This window comes from Neodiprion pinetum, chromosome 4 (assembly GCF_021155775.2).
Source record: "Neodiprion pinetum isolate iyNeoPine1 chromosome 4, iyNeoPine1.2, whole genome shotgun sequence".
NCBI classification, from domain to species: Eukaryota; Metazoa; Arthropoda; class Insecta; order Hymenoptera; family Diprionidae; genus Neodiprion; species Neodiprion pinetum.
In genome coordinates this window covers 30031100-30051275 of record NC_060235.2, presented here as the reverse complement: position 1 = coordinate 30051275, position 20176 = coordinate 30031100, and the positions used below count along the sequence as shown (strand labels likewise).

The 20176-nt window shown below is 40.8% G+C and overlaps 1 protein-coding gene across 5 annotated transcripts in view; it reads left to right on the top strand.

The window, feature by feature from the left end:
- LOC124218071 (uncharacterized) overlaps positions 1 to 15375 on the top strand; it is a 196570-nt gene extending 181195 nt beyond the window's left edge. For all 5 annotated transcript variants that reach the window (XM_046624456.2, XM_046624455.2, XM_046624457.2 and 2 more), the window contains 9 exons: positions 8214 to 8471; positions 11858 to 11969; positions 12288 to 12418; positions 12739 to 12988; positions 13290 to 13357; positions 13475 to 13549; positions 13758 to 14012; positions 14244 to 14498; positions 14816 to 15375. In XM_046624456.2, coding sequence (XP_046480412.1) covers positions 8214 to 8471; positions 11858 to 11969; positions 12288 to 12418; positions 12739 to 12988; positions 13290 to 13357; positions 13475 to 13549; positions 13758 to 14012; positions 14244 to 14498; positions 14816 to 14934 — 1523 coding nt within the window. In that variant the 3' untranslated portion in view covers positions 14935 to 15375. The remainder of the gene's footprint in view (positions 1 to 8213; positions 8472 to 11857; positions 11970 to 12287; positions 12419 to 12738; positions 12989 to 13289; positions 13358 to 13474; positions 13550 to 13757; positions 14013 to 14243; positions 14499 to 14815) is intronic.
- Positions 15376 to 20176: the final 4801 nt, after the last annotated feature.

The following is a 20176-nucleotide window of genomic DNA, read 5'->3' as shown; positions in this document are numbered from 1 at the left end:
GGCCTGATGGAATTTCGAAAAATTACGTCCCTTGTTGAAACGAGCCAAGTATTACACGCACACCAATACCCAGTCGTATACCTTTGGAAAGCTCTTAACTACGAGGTTATAATGTCCCGCCATTATGTATTACAGGATGAAGCCAAGGAGACGAGCTACGTGACGCTCTCTACTCTTCGGGGGTGGAAGTATCAATTTTCAAGGCTTGCTGCTGCGCGCGTTTTCCCAATTAATAAGTATGCCTACAGTGTTCTACCCTGAACTCTCTCTCGTCTACCGTGAGCTGGTCGGAGAGAATCCTGCAAGAAACAAATAACCTAATGTTTGCGTACGCACTCTCGGCATTACCCACACACATATATTCATGCCAGAGCGGGGTGTAATTCATATAAACGACTTGAGAGTAGCTTGTAGTTGTCAATTAATTAGGGACTTATGCCTTCAAATTCTGGGCTCTAATGAGTTATGCGCGGGGTACGAGCGAAAGAGTCGTGAGGTACCTACCTAGGTGGCGACGCGTTCACTCTTCGCACACATTCCACTCGTAGCCTCCCGCAAACTCGGTCAAATTAATTTATAATAGGTTTTTGGCACTGCCGTGCCACCCCAGCAGCAGCGACCCCCCGGTGACCGCGGTTGTATCGAGCATTTGCGTATACGCTGCCATTTCCGCCCATAAATTCGTTAGGTAGGTTAGGCGAGTTTCGTTTCGGGTTTAGGGTTCAGGGTTTAGGTTCACGTTCAGGTTCGGCTCGGTCGACCGGCGTCGAATAGTCACGCCCATGTACACGCGTGAATCACGTTCAGATGCAGAGGTGGTTCTCTCCCGCGTTGCAGTCCGTCTGTATTATACATGTATACATTTATATAACATATACGCATTACACATGCGACACAGGTAGAACACGGAATTTAATTAATACCTTTATCACTCACGGGATTCACATGCTACGAACGACAATGATTCATAAATCAATTTTTGTTTCAATTCCGGTCCACCGCTATTACTCATCGCCAATTCGATGATTGCGTTCCGCGTTATATCCCAAGTCCAAGTTCACAAAATGAAAACATTTTCTCAGCCTCCACAGCTCAACTATATGGTAAATCTTTACGTTCCCTCAAAATTTCAACAATCGAACTACGAATGAGCGTTGAAACGGTGCTTAGAAATGTGGAAAAGTGATTTACTTACTATCGATTCTTTTGATGGAAAAGGAAATAACTACCACGATTACAATTTTAATCAGAAATGCGTTTACTGCGCCGCGTTAATCATTATAGTTGTATTCATGTTTAATGTGGACGTGCAGAAGCTGTAGTGAATAAATGCATACCGCTAGACGCGCGAATCGAATTTCGCAGAGCTTTTTACACCTACCCGCGTGGAGGAAAAAACACGAATATCGACTCGGGCACGTATAGAGGCAGCACACACACGCAGGGTGAGCGACCCTTGCGCCGGAGCTGTGATCAACTTTCGGGAATAGCCGGGTGAGATTATAGTCTTTCAGCGTATCTACCCTTTATTGCTGATCGGCTAGCGCTAAGGGCGGGTTAGAGAAGCGAAGACTGAAGAGGGCTGGGAACGCTGTAGCGAGAGGCACCGACATCTCGCCTGAGTGGGAGCGAGACCGTTTGGCCGCGAATGGGCCGGTTTCGGAGGGGTGAAACTCGGGATATATAGGAATGGGGGTGAAGATAGTAAATGTGACGAGAGTCTTGCTGATCAAGCCTCTAGCCACCTTCGGCCTTCTTATAATTGATTCCCGTCGCTTTTATTGCCGTGTTCCCCGGATTGCCCTCCTGCGCTTTTGCGCCCCTCTTCGGATCACTGCCGATACATACGTAGAACCGATAATTTATCGTTGCGCTCTTACACGCATTCCTTGGCCGTATGCCATATTCCAGGCGAGATCAAATCTCTCGCCGTGAAAAATAAAGTCGCACCTCATCACGTGCATCGCCCTTTTTACACTTTACAGATGTATTACGATTTTGTAAGCCTGTGCTGTGGGAATGTGAAAATTATGAAGGTTCGTTCTGCTCGGTCGTTATTCGGAAATTTATATTGTTTGAAGAAAATGGACTAGTTTTCAGGTGAAGAGGAACGTGTCGCTGCGATATGCAAATTTTTCTAAAATTCATTCGCGATTCGTCTCTGATATGCCGAAGCCCAAATGCGATTCGGCAACAACGGCGAGAAGATATAGGTATGAACGAAAATGTGAGCAAACGTGTAGAGTGAGAGAAACACGAATCCTCTCTTGTGCACCTGCTCGGAGTGGAAAAATTCAGTGAGGGGTAGGTTGTAGCGTGCGGTGTCCCAACTTGATACGTACACACATGCGTATTGCATGTTTCGTGTGATTTATGATAGGGGAGACTGCGGGGAAAATTGATCATACGCTGGTTAGGATGAATTTTGAAAAAAAAAAAAAAACATTTCTTTTTTTTTCACGGTTGCAGATAGCATTTCAATTGCCACGAAAATCATTTCGATACTTTTTTTTGGCCAAGGGATTGTGCGGCGTAAAATAACCTATATACGAAATTGAATAATAGCATCGAGAATATTCTTTTAAATTTACAGTCCCGCAGTTCGTTGAATCGACTGATGAAAAATTAATTGTTATACGTGCAATCTCATTACGCACATCATTGTGCTCATCATATTTTACCGATGTAGTGGTTGAACAGATTTTCTGCTTCTGCAAGAATCCGCACGATTGATCTGTCATGAAAATCAGTTCACAATGTGTGAAGAATATACATATGATCGCTGATGGAAATGAACGATGTTGACACAGTTTTCTGTTTGCCCAAAACTATATGTATAGGCACTACAATACAAGCAGCTATTCACGTGTGATGTGAATACAAGCTCGTGAAATCGTGATAATTACGTTTATAAAACGAATACTACGAACTCGCGTGCCTGTGAAACGGAATATTTGATTACTTGCCTCTTGCGTCCCTGCGTCAAAGCCGCCCCCTCTCATGCCCCCCGTTCGGGCTGCCTGGTCTTTGTCATCGATCTTCCATACTCAAATAACACGTATATTCATTATTATTTCACGCCTGTGGGGCCTTTTACCCTACCTTACTCGGCAAAACTGAGTTTCATTCTCCCGGGCTTACGTTACGTGTACCATACATGGATACCGAGTGTAAAAATAATATTGATAACACATTTCCTGGGATTGTTTGATACCCTTGTATTGCGAGTAATTTATGATTATTTTCCCACTTTTGTAAAGCTCGAGTGATGAGAAAATTTTCATACTTATTCGTTATTCGTATTCGCTGATAATTTTCACGCACGTACTCTCAAAACTGCAGTGACGGCCACGGTTTTATTCTTTCCAAGGACTGGGATTACCCTTCCCACTCCATCTTCCGGGCACTCTGCCATCGTTTATAATCGGATTCACCGCCAAAGTCCTCGAGGGTTGAAGGATGTAGGGGAAAAAGCGTGAAATCAGCGCTGTTACCAAAGGCCCGATATACCTAAATATGCCGCGATGCTTGCTGGATCGTGAGTAGCCGTCAGGCTTCAAAGTATACGCCCCTCACGAGCCTCCGTACCAAAAGTCTGATTTTTATCATCGACGGATCATCGTCAATTAACTTACAACACTGATCATAGTAAACGAGCTGATTTCGTTTACAGAATTTCTGCCCACTCAAAGAAGCACCGAGCCCTGACGGAATACTGGCACGTTTTATTGAATATATGTCTCGGGTAGACATAGACAAGATATAATATTAAGAATTCGAGTCCTGTGGACTTTGCCCCGAAGCGGAGTCTGCCGAAGTCTGGTATAGATGTATATAATAGGGTACGAAAACAGAAGGAATTCCACGGGGAATGCAATTCAGCTGATACCCGAGGCGTCGCGACAACGCTGCTTCAACGGCGGTCTTTGGCGATGACAAATGTTCAACAAACAATTCACGACTCGTCAAATCGCCGGTAGCGTTTGACATCTTCGCAAAAAGGCCGTAGGTATTATGTAGACTAGTCGCGACGAAGAGCCGTGGGAATTATAAATCAAGTCTACAATCTCTGATTCATGCTGGTTATACATTCGGCGACTTGAGTCATTATCTGGTGTTCGAAAAGGCGGCCTGAATTACAACGTGTACACGTATCTACTCGTTGACGCTGTAATAGAGGCGACGTAAGCCCGTATCGAATTTAGCGATGGAATAAAGCCTTTGTCTTCTCATTAGCGGGTCCTAATCCCGAATGATTAGTCGAGACCCCTGGGGCTCCTAAATTTATTTAGGCATCGCCAATTGATCCAACAAGGGCATGGCATGGCAGCCGCGTGGTCTGCCGCGGCTCCAGGATTTATGCTAGGCGTAGGGATCTTTTGATAATTTATGCACTTGGGCATAATTTCTTGCCTCCCGGGGTGGCGCTGGATGGCAACGCCAGCCAAACTCCCTGCCGTGCATAACTTAACTTCCTCTCCCGCGCCTCTCACGTATTCACGCGATATTCGCTCGAAATAAAACTTTGCTATACAAAATTTTACACCATATTAAAAATTCGCGAAGATAATAAAATTGACGATTTCCCGAGACTGCTTTACCTTAACCGCAGCAGTACTTCACCTCGTCCACGATGTTTTCCATTTAAGAGACGATGAAGTTCTTCTCATTTCACTCAACAACGTTCAGGAATGCCTGGCAAGCATAGTTAATCTTACTTTAATGCTCATTCTTCGTATTACTGAACATCAATAAAAACTATTGCAAATATCTGATTTAATACGTCATTGAGAGCTGCCACCTTGCACTTATTGCCATTCGAAATGCCGATGCTGCTACAGGCGGTGGAAATATCGAGTGTTCTTATCTTACAATGACAGCAACGCTGGTTATACGGTAATGTAAAAGCTGAATAGCTACGCAGATAACCGACGTATGGATCAAAAGTTACGGTCAAAAAGCGTGAAATTCTTCCGTATTTTCTTCGTATTTTCTCATCTATTGGTCCGACAATGCTCTCAATATCTTTTTTGCGATTCTCAGGGTCGAATTAGTTTAGAATCGGTTGTTCGAACCGTCTCTGAGAGGAAAAGTGTTTTGCTCGAAAAAAGAAAACACATTTGAATTTTTCCAGTCCATATTTGGAAGACGTTGAAACCGATTCATTCAGACCCCATATTGACGTAATTTCACGAAAGAAATACGTTGAGTCCAGTCTTGCCTCGCTTGAAAGCATTAATGACTATGAGAGAATAAAAAATAAGTAAAATCTTTCACTTCTCTGATTTTTTGTATGCAAAATTTCGTACATTTTTTATACGCATTATAGTCGGCCCAAATATGAGCTGTAAGAACGCGAAACAATTGCGCTTTTCATTTATTCCTTCCGAATTTTCCGTTTTGAACTATACCTTACCGGGGTCAAAGGTTTCATCTACCCGGTCCCGGTTATGTCAGAGTTGCAAACACGCAAAGCATACGCGGATGGTCAGGAAGCTTTAGTATTCACCGAACGTGAATTCGGTGCATGAGTGGGTAGCGGATATCCAGAGAACCTCCTCATCCGCCTCGCCTCAATTCTCGTTAATTGCAACCACTTTTTCCCGCTTATTAAATTCTCGGCCGGCATTTTCCCTGAAAGACACGCGAATAGGTGTAGAACTTCGGCTACTACCAGAACCGGTGCACAAAATCCACAGTCGCACGAAGTTTCGGACGAACCGGTATTACTGGCCAAGTTCGACTTGAAGGGTTCAATACGTATTACATAAGTTGTACCTGTATTTACTCGGCTTTGCCCGAAGGACGCCGTGTCGAGAGTATGAAGGATTCGATCACAGTTGAATTTCGTGTTAGTGCCTTCCACATTACCACCCCTAGCTAAAAAGCTAGCTGAACTGAGCGTGCACGATTTAGGTACACTCTGTCCCGAGGCAAAGCTACCGTTATTCTCCCGTTACGTTATAACCGGAGAAATAGCGGTGGAAGATGAAGGCGGTACACCTACAGGTGGAAGACATTATGCAAGAGAAAAGAAAAAGATTTGTAGGAAATGGCTGCGGCGCTGTGCATCTCGGATGACTGGCGCAAGTTAGAACAGTCGAGTTGGCAGCCGATATAGGTCGCAAACTTTTACGTTTCAATTAGCATTTACATTTCAAAGGACCCCGAGCTTCGAACCTCCACCCCCTCCTCATGCACTCACTTTACTCGGATACCATCCGCCAGCCAAGTAATCATAGCCGCAGCTTCAAACAGAAACAATGGCAGATTTTCACCACCGTTGTTTGCTCAGATTCTTCTTTTGCTACAATCAGTTGCTGATACAGAAAGCTTTGCGTATGCCTTTGAGATATACCATTATTTGTGCTGCGGTGAAAAGAACAATCAATTCAGTTTATCCGATTGGTTGATTATCGTTACGGTATGTGTAGCATTGGCAAATGTTCATAATGTCTCCGAAACAGTTTTTAAATTATTCTCAGCTTAGTGTTGAGGTTGAAAGACGCCTTTGGAATATTCGGGAAAAAGGTCTATGCAAGTATAGGTGTATAGCCTCGATGTTCTGGACGGTACAAGTAACAATTTTCCAACATTCAATCCTGGTCTAATAGGTACTGCCTATTGTTGCCTCGCCATTTTAGGAAACGAGCAAGAAGCTCCTGACTGAATTTGACATAGTCGAAAGCTGCGATTTCCGTAGTGAAACGTTCAGCACTGAGTATGATCATGAAGTGATTCGTACTGTAACTGCTTTCCAGACATCGCTCATCTTCAAATTAGGCGGCTCAATCCCTCGGGCGTGCATACAAAGTCTCACGGGATCCTCGTTGCCGGATTACTCTTCCGCGGAAGGGGGGATTTGAGGTATTTCGAAACTGAAAAACATCTTTCGGTTCCTAGGAGTATAAGAGAGATAAGCCTTTGCCAGCTTCGTCGGACAAGGCGGAGCGAGACACTGGCGGCAGAGTTATTCATCTTGGAAAAGAATGGCGAGCGCTGGGGATGGCACGGGAAGATAAAGGGTACAAAATGGCGGTTGTTAGGGTCGTGTCTTTGTTTTACTAATTTCTTATTAGCGCTAAGCTTCCCCGTAACCCAGTTGGGGCATGCTGCTCTTATAACGATCTTCCGTCCTCCGTCGTCCTTCCGCCTCTCCGCCTCTCGTCTCCCACCGCCTCCCATTCACCGCGCACCAACTTGCCTGCGTGGGGCGCAAGGCAGGGGGCGGTGTTCTTCTGCCGGGACTGAAGCAGCAGCCAGCTCCTATCTTTTACAGAAAGATTATCCCGAAATGCATAAATTATCAAAAGGGCGAAGGCGTGACGCATACCTCGAAAACCTCTCAGAGCTGGCGGTAAACAAGATAATCTTCGGCTCGATCGCGTCGCCATCCCCTTCGCCTCTAGTCTTTGATGGCGAGTCAACGACGCAGTCATTCGCTGACGATAATTACGTTTGTTCCTCTGCAATCAACGCTACCTGCACAGCAGTATTTTACACCTTGTAATTCACTGGCATTATGGCCGTAATGTCCGAGTCTACACAGTAGATGATCTACAAGAGTTTTTATCCTATTGTATCCGGTTACAGAATCAGCTACGTGTTACTCGATCAGCGCCTTTGGAACTACCAGACAGAATTGCGACCGAATATCATTCTCTGTGTAAATATAGCCGTGTAGCAGCAGATCTGGACAATTTATGGTGATAAAAGTTTCGACCGGGCTTGTGAAAAAATCGTATAACATAATGGTGCAGGAATACTTGGGCGGTGTATCAAATTTATAGTCAAATCATTGTCGCATTTTCTACCCTCGGTTTCAAAACCCCGCTTGGGCAATTACGAGTATTGCGCACACCTATCACCCCCGCAAACCCCATAAGTTTACACCCTGCGCCGCTGATCGTAATACATACACGTACAGACAGCCGGGTTTATTGCGTCGTGCGACACAAATTGTTAACTATTCTTTTTAATCGGGCAATGTACTTTGAGAGGAAGTCAGGATTTTTCTACGTAAATAGAAGCGGATAGCGATGTGATAGTTGTTGTAATTCTAAATGCGTGGAGTGTATTTGTTGCCTGAAACGTAATGACAAACGTTTCCAGCGGTGATCGCAACTTTTATCACCACGGTATGATATCTGACTGTGAGTAAAACATGTAAAATGATGTTCGTTGAAAAGTAATTGTATCTTCTTTTGTTGCAGAATTATGGTGCAGGTCTCTGGCACCTCTGGAGGAAATGTGCAACTCGATATCGTCGGACGAGAGCCTGATCTCGATGTTCCGACTGGATTCGAGGCCGATCGCCTGCCCTTTCACGGGGGCGCCATTCAAGTTTTCGTACAGCCGAGGACTCGGGGAGTGTACGAATCCAGTAAGCCACGCGGAAAGTTGTACGGACGAGAGTAAACTGTTGTTGAAGTATCAGGCGTGTCCGGATGTCGAGAGGACGGAAAGTAGCAGTGAGTATACATGCCGTGGAGACGATTTCAGTTACGTTAGGTTATTCGGAGCGGGGTGGTGGTGGCTTGTGGGTATTGCGCTATAAGAGAACGCTATACGGGCAAGGATATAACCGGCGAGATTCCACTTTGCCGAGCTGGCCGCGGCCGCTTTAACGATACTTCGGCGAAACCTGGGTGCCCGAAGTACGCTTTCTTACGCCCCCTTGACGCCGAGATAAAACTTGTGAGGGGTCGATAAAAATGAAACGGTCTTAAAATCAAGTTTCGTACAAACACCGTTCCATAGTGACGGGGCCTTCCGAACACCGAGAAACGTCGCGAGGCGGACGACCCGATGTATGTGCGGATATCCCTAACCCTGGTCCGCGGATAACGTCGCGTTTGTCGGAAGCCATCCACGTTTAATAAAACTTGAGTTCTTCGCGGTGTGAGTGTCCGGGGTATACGGATCTGCGGGATGTTATAGTTGCCTGTCTATGACGCACCCGGATTATGTGGTCCAAGGGTAGGTAAGCCTCGATATCCGTCGGTATATGCAGGGTAATATCCGGCAGTGATGTAGCTAACCAACGACAACGATCAACGAGAAACGACTTTTTTTTACGAACGACCGCGAACAACGCGCCACCATCTAAAAATCTCGTGACAGAGACGCGTTTTCCCATACTAACCGCAATTATTATATCCCGCATATCACAGGTGTATAGTAGTGCTGTACCTAATGTTCTTCGATAACGTTTCCGCACAGCTGGTGAGGCCTTCGAATCCCCAAGTCTCTAAATTGCGGGGAAATATTTTATCAGGGTTAAACGTTTACGACAAACTTTTACGTTTATTTCAAGGAGGCGAAAATGATGACGATTTTGATGACGTAAAAATGAACAGCCTGTAAAACGATTCATTCTAACTTTTATACTTCACATTTGGAAACAGCTACACTGATACACAGTGCATAGCACATTGTTGGACGGAGAATCTGAATGTAATATTTCAAAAAAAGAAGAAGGAAAACTTGATGTTATTTCTAATTAGGTAATATAAAACTACGATTTTAATTTCAATTTTTTTTTACACAAATGAGAAATTCGAACGATTGTAGAAAACTATCCTTATAATCGTGCGGATCGGAAGAGACAATTATTATTCGAAACAATCGCCTTTGTAAGTGATTGTCTTTTCTTGTAATTGTAATCAAGTTATAATATTATCTTTTTATACATTTTCATGGAACATAAAACTGGCCAAAGTGGTTATTTTAATTATTTTGACATTCTAGAGATTCATCGACCTTAAATTTCCACGAATCGTTAAAATAGCAAAATTGCAAATATCGCGTTAACGTCATTTTGTATTTGAGATTATTTTTATTATTATACGTACATAAATCTAAGCTGCGATATGGATCCACGTGGAAGATGGTCACTGAAACATTGCAAGTTTTATTTTCTGTATTCCAGAAACAATAACTATTACTTTTTCTGGTGAGCAATTTTCTGAAAATGGGCCGATCGCCTCACGCGACTCTTTATGTACCTATCATCGATTTACGAGCAGATGCCTTGGCTTTGTTTTCAGTGAAATGAAATTGAAACGTTAACGGATTTTAATAGAGTGCATTCCCGTGATTGACTAATCAGCACAACCACGCATGACTTGTTTTCTGGGTTTTCTTTATCGCGAGTTCAAGTAGATACGAGAAATAGTTTCGTCAGATTTTCATCAGGACTCGTACACGGGATGTTTTGACAAAAACATGCTTTACGGCAGACCGAGTATAAAATCTGCCGAGATATCGCAGTTTTAGCCGTAAATATTGATACGCTGCGTGTCTTTATGCGTTTCCTTACGGCCGAGGGTGCATTTCGAGTCCGGTGATTCGGATCACCGCGATTCGAAAGGTTCGCGCTTTCGCTGACCACGGACTCATACGTATTCTTTATTTTCACGGTTACTCATGATGTTTTTTAACGGCTCCAGAATATTCACCTCGCTAGCGGAAATTTACTCGAGGCGCGACAAGAGGGGAGCAATTTTTTCGATTATAGGGCTCTGCCTGCTCACGCAGATAAGTCGATAAAACCTGCGTGTCTCTGTCGCAAACCCATTCATCATGGTAAACGTGCGACGCCAAAGATTATTAATTGTAATGGCCACCTGTCTACTTCCGGCACAACCGCATCGATCTGTGTACACTCACTCTCTCCAGTTGCGAGTTGTTAGCTAGCCGCAATTTGTACCCCGCTCTACAGAACTTGAAGGGATAACGGATATTCTCAATCAACGAAAACCCTCATCTGTAACAATGTCCCGCGGGATCGAACAGCTGCTGGTTAACCTTTTCTTCTCGTTTGAATCTTTAAGGGAACCGGCGGTATAATGATCGGTTATAGCTTCGACAAATGGAGATAATAAATATTCAGCCGCTTTATAAATATTTCATGAGAAATTTCGAGGTTTCTTCACTAGTAAAATTTGTCAGCGAAATTAACAAAGTTTAAGGTTTTCCGTAACGAGGATCGAGTTATCGATCATCGCCAATTGATTACAACTATTTGAAAATCCATCATCCATCGCGCGAATAGATGAAAGTTTTTGGTTAATCCTAAAAGGCAAGATTTCTCTTTTAAATATATTGTTGGATTTTTACCAGTTAATTTTTTCTTACTATTGTTGCATACTTCGGATAAAAAATGACGCCAAAGATTTCGGAGAAAGGTAGTTTGCTAAAAAAAAAAGTTGAAGCCTCTAACGTAAATGATTTTTCAAAAGGGATAAAATTTCATGAGAATATTCTGCACCTTTAGAAAAATGTGTAACGATAACAGTTACTCGAGCAAAAAATTTATTCGGCTGGATGGAATTCAAGACTTCAATAATCGAAAATTGATGCTCGCCCCGTGAAGGAAAAAATGTGAAAAGTTGTTATTTGGGAAACGTGCGGTTAACGAATATGTGACGGCCTATAATCGCGGCGGTTCGGTCAAGCTGAAGAGAAAAATAGTCGATGGTTCAAAGCGTGCGCGAGGGTAGCGGCGGGGCTTCTGCGGATTGCAAGTCGCGGATCGCGGCTTGATGAAACATCGAGCGGAGGTGAGCTACCGACGTACAGACAGACCGGAATATCCGGATGGACGGACGGGCAAAAGTACGGACGCATCGATGGATCGAAGCCATTAAACGGATTATAAAAGTAATTGAATTACCGGACTTTTATGGCACAGTGGCTCTCGATGCATGGGATTTTTAGTGCCGGATGTATACGTATATTTCCCATCGTTTTTACACAAGAATTTTCCCATGCATTATACATTCGAACATATGCTAATATAATCAAGTTCAAAATGTAGGAACGTTTCTTCATTATTTTTATCTTACATTTCTAGCGGAGGAGCTGCAGTGTTTGGCGACTTGGAAGGATGGTAGGAATAAATATTTGGTTGGCACGGTGAAAAGCGTCGGACGGAGTATTATTGCGTCTAACGAGGATATGTTCAGGTGATTAATAATAATGTTCTTTCCCACTCTATAATTAATTTTATCATCCCATCGACCGGATTCGTCTGCTGTTATAACACGGCAATTTTAGCCAGTATTCCAGCGAGTCAGAATGCCGTGTCTCTTTTTCTTCTGAATATATTTATTCCGTAGCATTTCATTTCATTGCTGTCAAAAGCGATAAAAAATTTTTTACTAACCGTATTACGCATAATTGTTATTAAATGGCAAAATTTGCATATCAATTAGTGAATTCACTCGTCAACTGATACATCCATTCAATGGAAAGCCTGAATTTTCATTATTAACACGTTTCAGATGCTTCCTCTACGAAAAAACTCCGCATCACCAAGGAAAAGTGGTTTACGACCTAGCTCAATCCGAGGATGCAACTTGTAACGGATTGACGTCCGTCGCTGAAGGAGCGCGGACCATAAAACTGACCAAAGGTGAACAAAGTCCACATGGTTATCATATATCGGAATGAGCGATTAACGAATAAACAATAATGTAGTACAGAGTGATTACACGCATGTATGGCTCCATTGATATAACCATAACTCATCCGTTATTGCAATTAATCCACGAATACTTTCACAATAAATTACAGAAACACTTTGAAAGCGCGACTTATGACTCTCTTAATTGATAAAACTCTTCAATTTATTATCCGCAATTCTTAAGATCGTTGTAGAATATCAAAGCTAATGCAATATAAGATACCTCTTCTTACGTGGTGAGGATTTTCATATTTTTTTTACTTCTACAGTGGATAAGGGGCACAATAGATGTACGTATCCGTCGTGGGTGACGCAGCATCACGATTGGCACTCGCTGAACGGATCAAAGACTTATCACTTCACAGCTAGAAATGCAACGTTGAAAGTAAGAGCGCAGGACAACAACGACGACAGTTTTCACGAGGAAAAAATAGTCTGTCATAACTTGCAGAAATTATATCCCAATGACAATATGCAAGGATACACCGTGAAGCTGGTTGCTCACATATCAAGCGGATGGTAGGCAAAAATGACGTAGCACCTTCCACTAAGCTTAATTAAAAAAAAAAAATTCTCATAGCGTTAGCAATCAAGAAGGTATCACGCTAAGTGTTAATTTTCAGTATCTCCTCCTAGTCTCGATTGTAAATTTGTACCATTGTTCGTCGATTCGCACCATTCATTGGTACGTACAACAAATTCTTGGAGATTAGAGATGTGCTTTAGAACGATGAGAATAACAGTTCGAGGAAAGAGTTTGATTCTATGTTTATTTTAGATAACCTAACGGTTTTATTAGTCTTTGTGTTTTATTTTACAGTGACAGCGGATACGTTTGCATGATGTTTCATAAGAGGGACGGTCATATAATTGAAATTCAGCAATCAGGTACTACTGTTATACGCAACAGTATTTATATGTAATAAAAACCACAGAAATATTCACCATCGTCTTCCTATCACTTACTTTGTCTATAATATCAACATGACTATACTTTCTTTTTAGATCACAAAGCAATCATGCCAGAAGAAGCCTGCGAGTCTTGGGATCCTTCGACAATGCCTTATACAACGCTAGTTAGTGAGTATTTTTTTTTATTAAAATATACCATCACTCGACGCAGCCCTTGCATATTTCATAATAATGGACCCTTTGTCTTTATCTCTACATGAGGATTAGTCTCTTTTATAGTTATTATCGGGACAAACTTGTCACGCCATTCTATAGAATCAACAAGCTTTTAGGTAAATAGAGAGATATGTATACATGCTTTCCTCTTTTGTTTCAGCATCAATGCTTCATCAAAGAAAATGTCCTCACCCGGGTAGATACACCATAATTGATTATGGGTTGTCAGAAATGCTGCCATCGCCATCGCGACGACAACGTCGTTCAATGAAACCCATGCGAACTGCTGAAAGACGGACTTGGCAAGATGAGGGCGAAGAAGACGAGTGTAAAAATGGAGCCGTTGAAATCGGCTGCAGTTCTACTAGTCAGAATGAAATGAGCATTGACAACTCTTGCGAAACAGAAAAAGATGGTGAGAAACGTTTGTTTCGACAGTGTATTAAACCAATGCTAGAACATCCCAAGCCTCTGAAATATTCCAAAAATTTTCTTGACATTCAAACCAAAACTTTCGTTAAACTCTCGACAGCCTGGCACTGCTATCGATAGGGGAAAATGTAAAAGTCTATGTCCCCCATTCTATATTTTACATTCTGTTGGGACAGATGTATGTAAATGTATGTTTTTACTTACCTCCGCACAGCGTTCCTGTGTCACGGCAGTTGGGAGGAAAATGGAACATGGTACACTATCGCGTCGCTTAGAAACAGTAAGCTAACGTCGGGACAAGGCCAAACATACTGTTTCTCAATGCAAACGAGTGACGTTCCGTCAAAAATGACGGGACGAGGCAGCAGCAGTGGAGATCATCACGAACAAGAGTTTCGGCTCTCCGCACGCTCTCATACTTGCCAAAGAAGCTTAGCCGAGCAATGGACTTACCGTCTGACCAGTCAAGGTATTGTTTCTTTGATTCGATTCACCTACGGGTAGATATACGGTTAGAAAAAATGTACCAGCAGGTTCACTCAAATTTTTGGGTTGATTTAACCATTTTTTAATCTATTACTAAGTGAAAAAAAAAGTAAAGTACTAATTCAGTGTTCATATGACAATATAAATATTGAAATTATAATGATTTGTGTCATATTTATTAACATAAATGTAACAAATAACAAAAACATAAAGTGGGCCTACTGGGTCTAAATGTTGAGTTGAATTTTTTTAATAATGTATTACACCTGTTGATAATATACTTACTTCTATTCAAAACAGGTGTCTGTGAAGATTTGACCAAAGCAGCATCCAGTACAGCTTCTTCGTCATCCTTATCGAGAGTATCGTTGGTGTTGTCAGCAGGCGCTGCTTTGCTATGTACTTTGCTCTCAAGATGATGTGCGGTGATCCTAAATAATCCTTCTTTTTACAACTAAATATTACGTAATCAACTTCTGAACAGATAATAATAAATTGTAAAACAACTAAAGCGGTCCTACGACCAACAAGCTAATTGAACATTGTGTTTATCATACATGATACAAGTTGGGTGTTTTGTGACACCGGAAAACCTGTCGTGGTATAATAATTCACAGTCGATCTATTGAAGATTATTCGAAGTATTAATGTGAGGCAGTAACATAGGCATGGCATCTGCTTGTCTGAAACCAGTTCCCGTAAAACAATGTTTGCAATTGCAAAATTTAAATAAATATTTACACACTACTTTCGTTTAAATGATAAATAGAATTTGAATATTTCAAATAACCTGTAAATCTTATACGAAACAAAAAAAAAAGAGAGAAAATACGGCAACTAATTTTTACTAGCCTAAAATACGTTGGGCATATGAAAAACATACTAATAATAATAATAAATAAATGAAAAATTGTTGGTGTATATTCGATCGCCAAGCCGCTGTAAATATGATCAGGGTATAAGTAATCAATATTTTATCTGGTTAATTCGCGAGTGAAAATTGATATATGAATTTAAGGTTTAAACTATTAAATTAGTTACTGATTATATAAATGACAAATGAAAAAACAGTTTTTATTCTTTAGCTAGATATAATAATTTAATAAAAATTGTATAAAGACTGTTATTAAAAATATTTTAAAAGAAGTATATGCTGCCCTCTGGTACTTGGCAACTAGATACGTGGATTGGTGCGCGCAGTTTCAGTGAAATGTTTCTTTTTTCAAGATATTCTTGAAAAACTAAATTTCTAACATTGCCAACTGAGCCAAATGGCCTTATTGACAATGTTGCACTTTTGACATGTGCTGTTTATACGAATTTCGAGGAGTGTACTGTACTTATAAAATACGCTGCTTTAGAATTTGATCACGAAATTATTGAATATACAACTACTGTATCGATAATATGTCTATTCATATCGATATCGTTGCACTTTCTGTAACCAATGACATTATGTTAATTTCTATGTCCTAAATTCAAATATTCAAGATCTAACTATTCCTCTTCGAATTGAGACACAATCAGTTCTTTTTTGAAACTAATAGCTACCTAATAATTTCGCATAATGGTGAATATTGAAATATAAATCTGCGATCAGACGATATCATCGAGCTATATGCTACATACAATTATCATGCGAACAAATAAAAAGATAGCAGAGTGCAATTATATGATATTCAATAATTCTGTGGCATTTATTGTATAAATCCAAGCAGCGCAGCCAAAAATGTTGATGTTAAACTAAATCTAAACTACTTTTTTAATATGAACTGTACATTTTTCTATTGATGCTCTGGATTCCGAAATTCTTAGTCCATAATTATCAGTCATCAATAATTACAATGCGTTGAAATCACAATTGAATGTTTTAAGTCGGTGACCAACTCAAATTTCAATAAATGTAGGTATTGAATGTATCTGTAAATGCCTCCCTAAATCGGTGCCCAAGCAGTTCCGATTGTTAAAAAATGAAATTTTCGTGACCTTATCCTACGAAGTTGTAATTTGTCATTACCATTGTGATTTTTTGAAACATGGGATTACTCGAAAATATTATGTGTATACCTCTATGCTTTTGTAAAATGAACCAATCGTCGATTTGACGGTATTATATTCCATAATAATTGTGACTGTATACATGAAACTGAGAATATCGGAGGACGAGCATAATGTAAAATAATTTGTGCCCAACTGGGATGGATAATTTTAAGATATATAAGGTAAGAAATTTAAATAAATGAAATAAAATGAAGCAAACAAATATACATGTATCAGGAATCAGTGAAGAACAAAGTGTTGAAAAGTGTATGAAGTGCCACTGAAAGACGCTCCTTGAAAACTGATTAACTAATTATTAATTGAGAATAAACCTAAACAAAAAGTATATATAAATATATACATACATACATATATATATATATTTTCGTTTATCACTGTGATGATTACATAATTCTAGTAAGTAAGACGATTTGAGTGTTGTTTTTTCTTGCCACTGTATAGTTATGTATAATAATTCATTTTTTGGGGCTTTTGAAAATCGTGTGGGCTTCTGCTTGCCTACCTTATTACTTTGGATATAATTATGTAACTAAATGACTATGTATTATAATATTGTACGCCTAAGATGTAAGAAACTCTGAGGCTAACGTCTAGTTATAAGCAGATGCAATATTCAACCAGTCACTCAACTTTTTACTTACATATTCGTTTCGTTATCTTGATCAAGATAAGACACCGACCATTACTAATTGGACCATACGATATCATAGATTTATTCTTCACAACAATGAATCGATCATTTAGCAGCTTACAATTAGCATTATTCAACTTACGTGAATGACCGAAACTATATTACATCTAGTAGTTCATGAAACGAAAGAAAATGCGCTATTGAGAAGTACTTTTATATTTATCACGACCAAACTCGTCTATTTTCATAATGTATTAAAAAATTACGACTTTTGTTAAATGTATGTTACCTAGCTCAGATCTCGCATCCGCTTTTACTGGACGTTAGACGTTTAATTAACTAGTTTATTACACAGTACCACTGTAAGTGCCAGTCAATGCTGACTGCCACAATATGAGCTAGCATCATGTGTAATGTTTATTATTATATTTTGAATACGAAATATATATATATTGAAAAAATCCGAATAATACTGTTTATTTGCAGATTTCTGTCATCGTATTGATTGCTCTTTTCAACTATGTACTCTTCGATTCCTACCTATACACTATTGTGAGTTTTTTTTTTGTTTGTCGGTTTTTTGATTGACATATAACCGGTTTTGATGTGTCGTCGGTGGAAAAAACGATGGCTGACTATATATCAGAAAAGAGCACGATATCTGAGTGCGACAAAACGCAGGAATTCTGTTCGCCGTGACGTTTTATGCGACCTTAAGAGTACAGAGCTGCGAATGGATTTCGGAATTATCAGAATGCAATCGGGTTAGCCTTGCGTTTTGCGGTTTTCGAAGCTCAAAAACTGTCTGTCTCAGAATCGTTTTGCAGGAGGCTTTTTCCACTTATTCGCCCCTCAAGAATGCAAAGCTGGCACCAAGAAAAGCGTTGGACCAGAAGCAGGGAAAGTCGAATCGAAATCTTTGATTTTTTGGCCGTAATAATTGATTGACAAAATTGCCAAGGGGTTAGCCTTACTTTATGCCTATTTTTTTGACTGAAAAACTTGTATTCTCCGATTCGATTTGTATGACCCTTTCCTGACCAATTGGACCCCCAGGAACTCAGAAAACGCAGCGAAAACAGCGTGGGATCAACAGGATAGAAATCACGAAGGAAAAAGCACCTGCTGAAAAATGTCGAAATCACTGGTTTTCGTTTTTTGGCTGTAACTTTTGATGCGTTGATCGCAGCGTATCGGGACTGCGCTAAATCGATTCGTCTCGCAAAATTGCGTCCGAATAGTGCCAGAAAAAATTTATTCCAGCACTTTTTAAATATTAATCCTCACGTAATATTTTTGATATGTTCTGATACTGAAAATATTTATTGCTATTTCAGGTACAACCCGAGGTGGTTATCGGTGGTTGTTCGAGGTGGTTAGCGATTGTTGGAGGTGCTTGGGGGTGGACGAGGAGGAGGACGAACTGAACTGAGTCTCAAAGCCCTGTTGACATAAAAGCAGCTATTCGATAGAAATTATAGTTTATAGTTTACACAGCCCATTGCATGATATTTCATTACAAATACATATGTTTCAATGTATTTAGGAATAATTTATAAAATATACGATAAAATTGATGCACAGGATCATCGTCGACTTTAACTTTTGCAATGTCCTACCATTTTCGAACACCTCCTACCTCCCCCTGCCACCTACGACCATCAATGGCCACTTTCGACCACCCCCTATCACCTTTTGCCAGCGCCGACCACCTCCTAACATTTCCGAACACCTCCGACCATCCTATTTAGCTATATTACCAGATTAGCTATGATATGAAAAGAGAAGAATTATTCATTTCGAAATGGGATTCTATTCGACGCGCGCTCGATGTATTCCATAACATTAGTATTCATAATTATTCCAACAACTTTTCATTTGCTCTCTCGATCTTGAATTTTCGTAGGCATAGAATCGAAACGTTGTTTTAGCTGGTCGCAAGTGAAGTATCTGCGTTGGGTAGAGGAGCAGAATTGTTTTTCGAAAAGTATTCGGGTGGAAAAAAATTCAGAGTAACTGTAATACATCACGGATGCGCTAATTTTGAACGAGATGAAACGGATGCTTCGTATATGAGACGGTATTTAACGCTGCGTAGTGGTTTAAAGACCTAGAAAGGTGATAGGGAGAGAAAGAACGAAGCTTCTTAACACTTCGAGTGTATTTTAACACACATTTGAAAGATACGAGCGAAATTTTTCATCATCCAACTGTCGCAGAACGGCAGCGTTATTAGCCGACCCGTTCACTGAAGAATATATCTTCAGTCAACGGCTGACCATCGAAGGGCCTGGCCGCTTGAGTCTGGAATCGGCAGGAGAGATAAAGTGCGTATTTCTTGTATGAAATGTGAAAGCTAAAATCATTATACATCATATCATATCATCATACCTCATACATCATACATCATACATCGTACATCATACATCATCATACATAGTATCAAAGTTCGAAACCATAGTTCGGATGTCGGACGTTCAGAAAGTGACGTCACCAATTCAAAATCAGCTAGCCGAATTCCTCAGTCTGGAAACAACCGCGCAGTAGAGCGGACGGATGAGAGTCGCGCTCCGCAAATTTCGAGTACCGGGTTCTCAACCTCCCGGATCCCGCGCTTCGGGTCCGCTACGTATTTCGAGTACCGGGTTCTCAACCTCTCGAATCCCGCGCTCCGGGTCCGCCACGCGGTGAAACTCGACTTCCAGGATAAGCGCTCCGTGGTTCCTGGTTCATGTTTACAATAAATTATTTCAATTCGTTTTTCGCGCAACCCCAAATTCGGTAGATGTCAGTCCGCTGATAAAATTTCTCGACTTCCAGGATAAGCGCTCCGTGGTTCCTGGTTCATGTTTACAATAAATTATTTCAATTCGTTTTTCGCGCAACCCCAAATTCGGTAGCTGTCAGTCCGCTAATAAAATTTCTCGACTTCCAGGATAAGCGCTCCGTGGTTCCTGGTTCATGTTTAC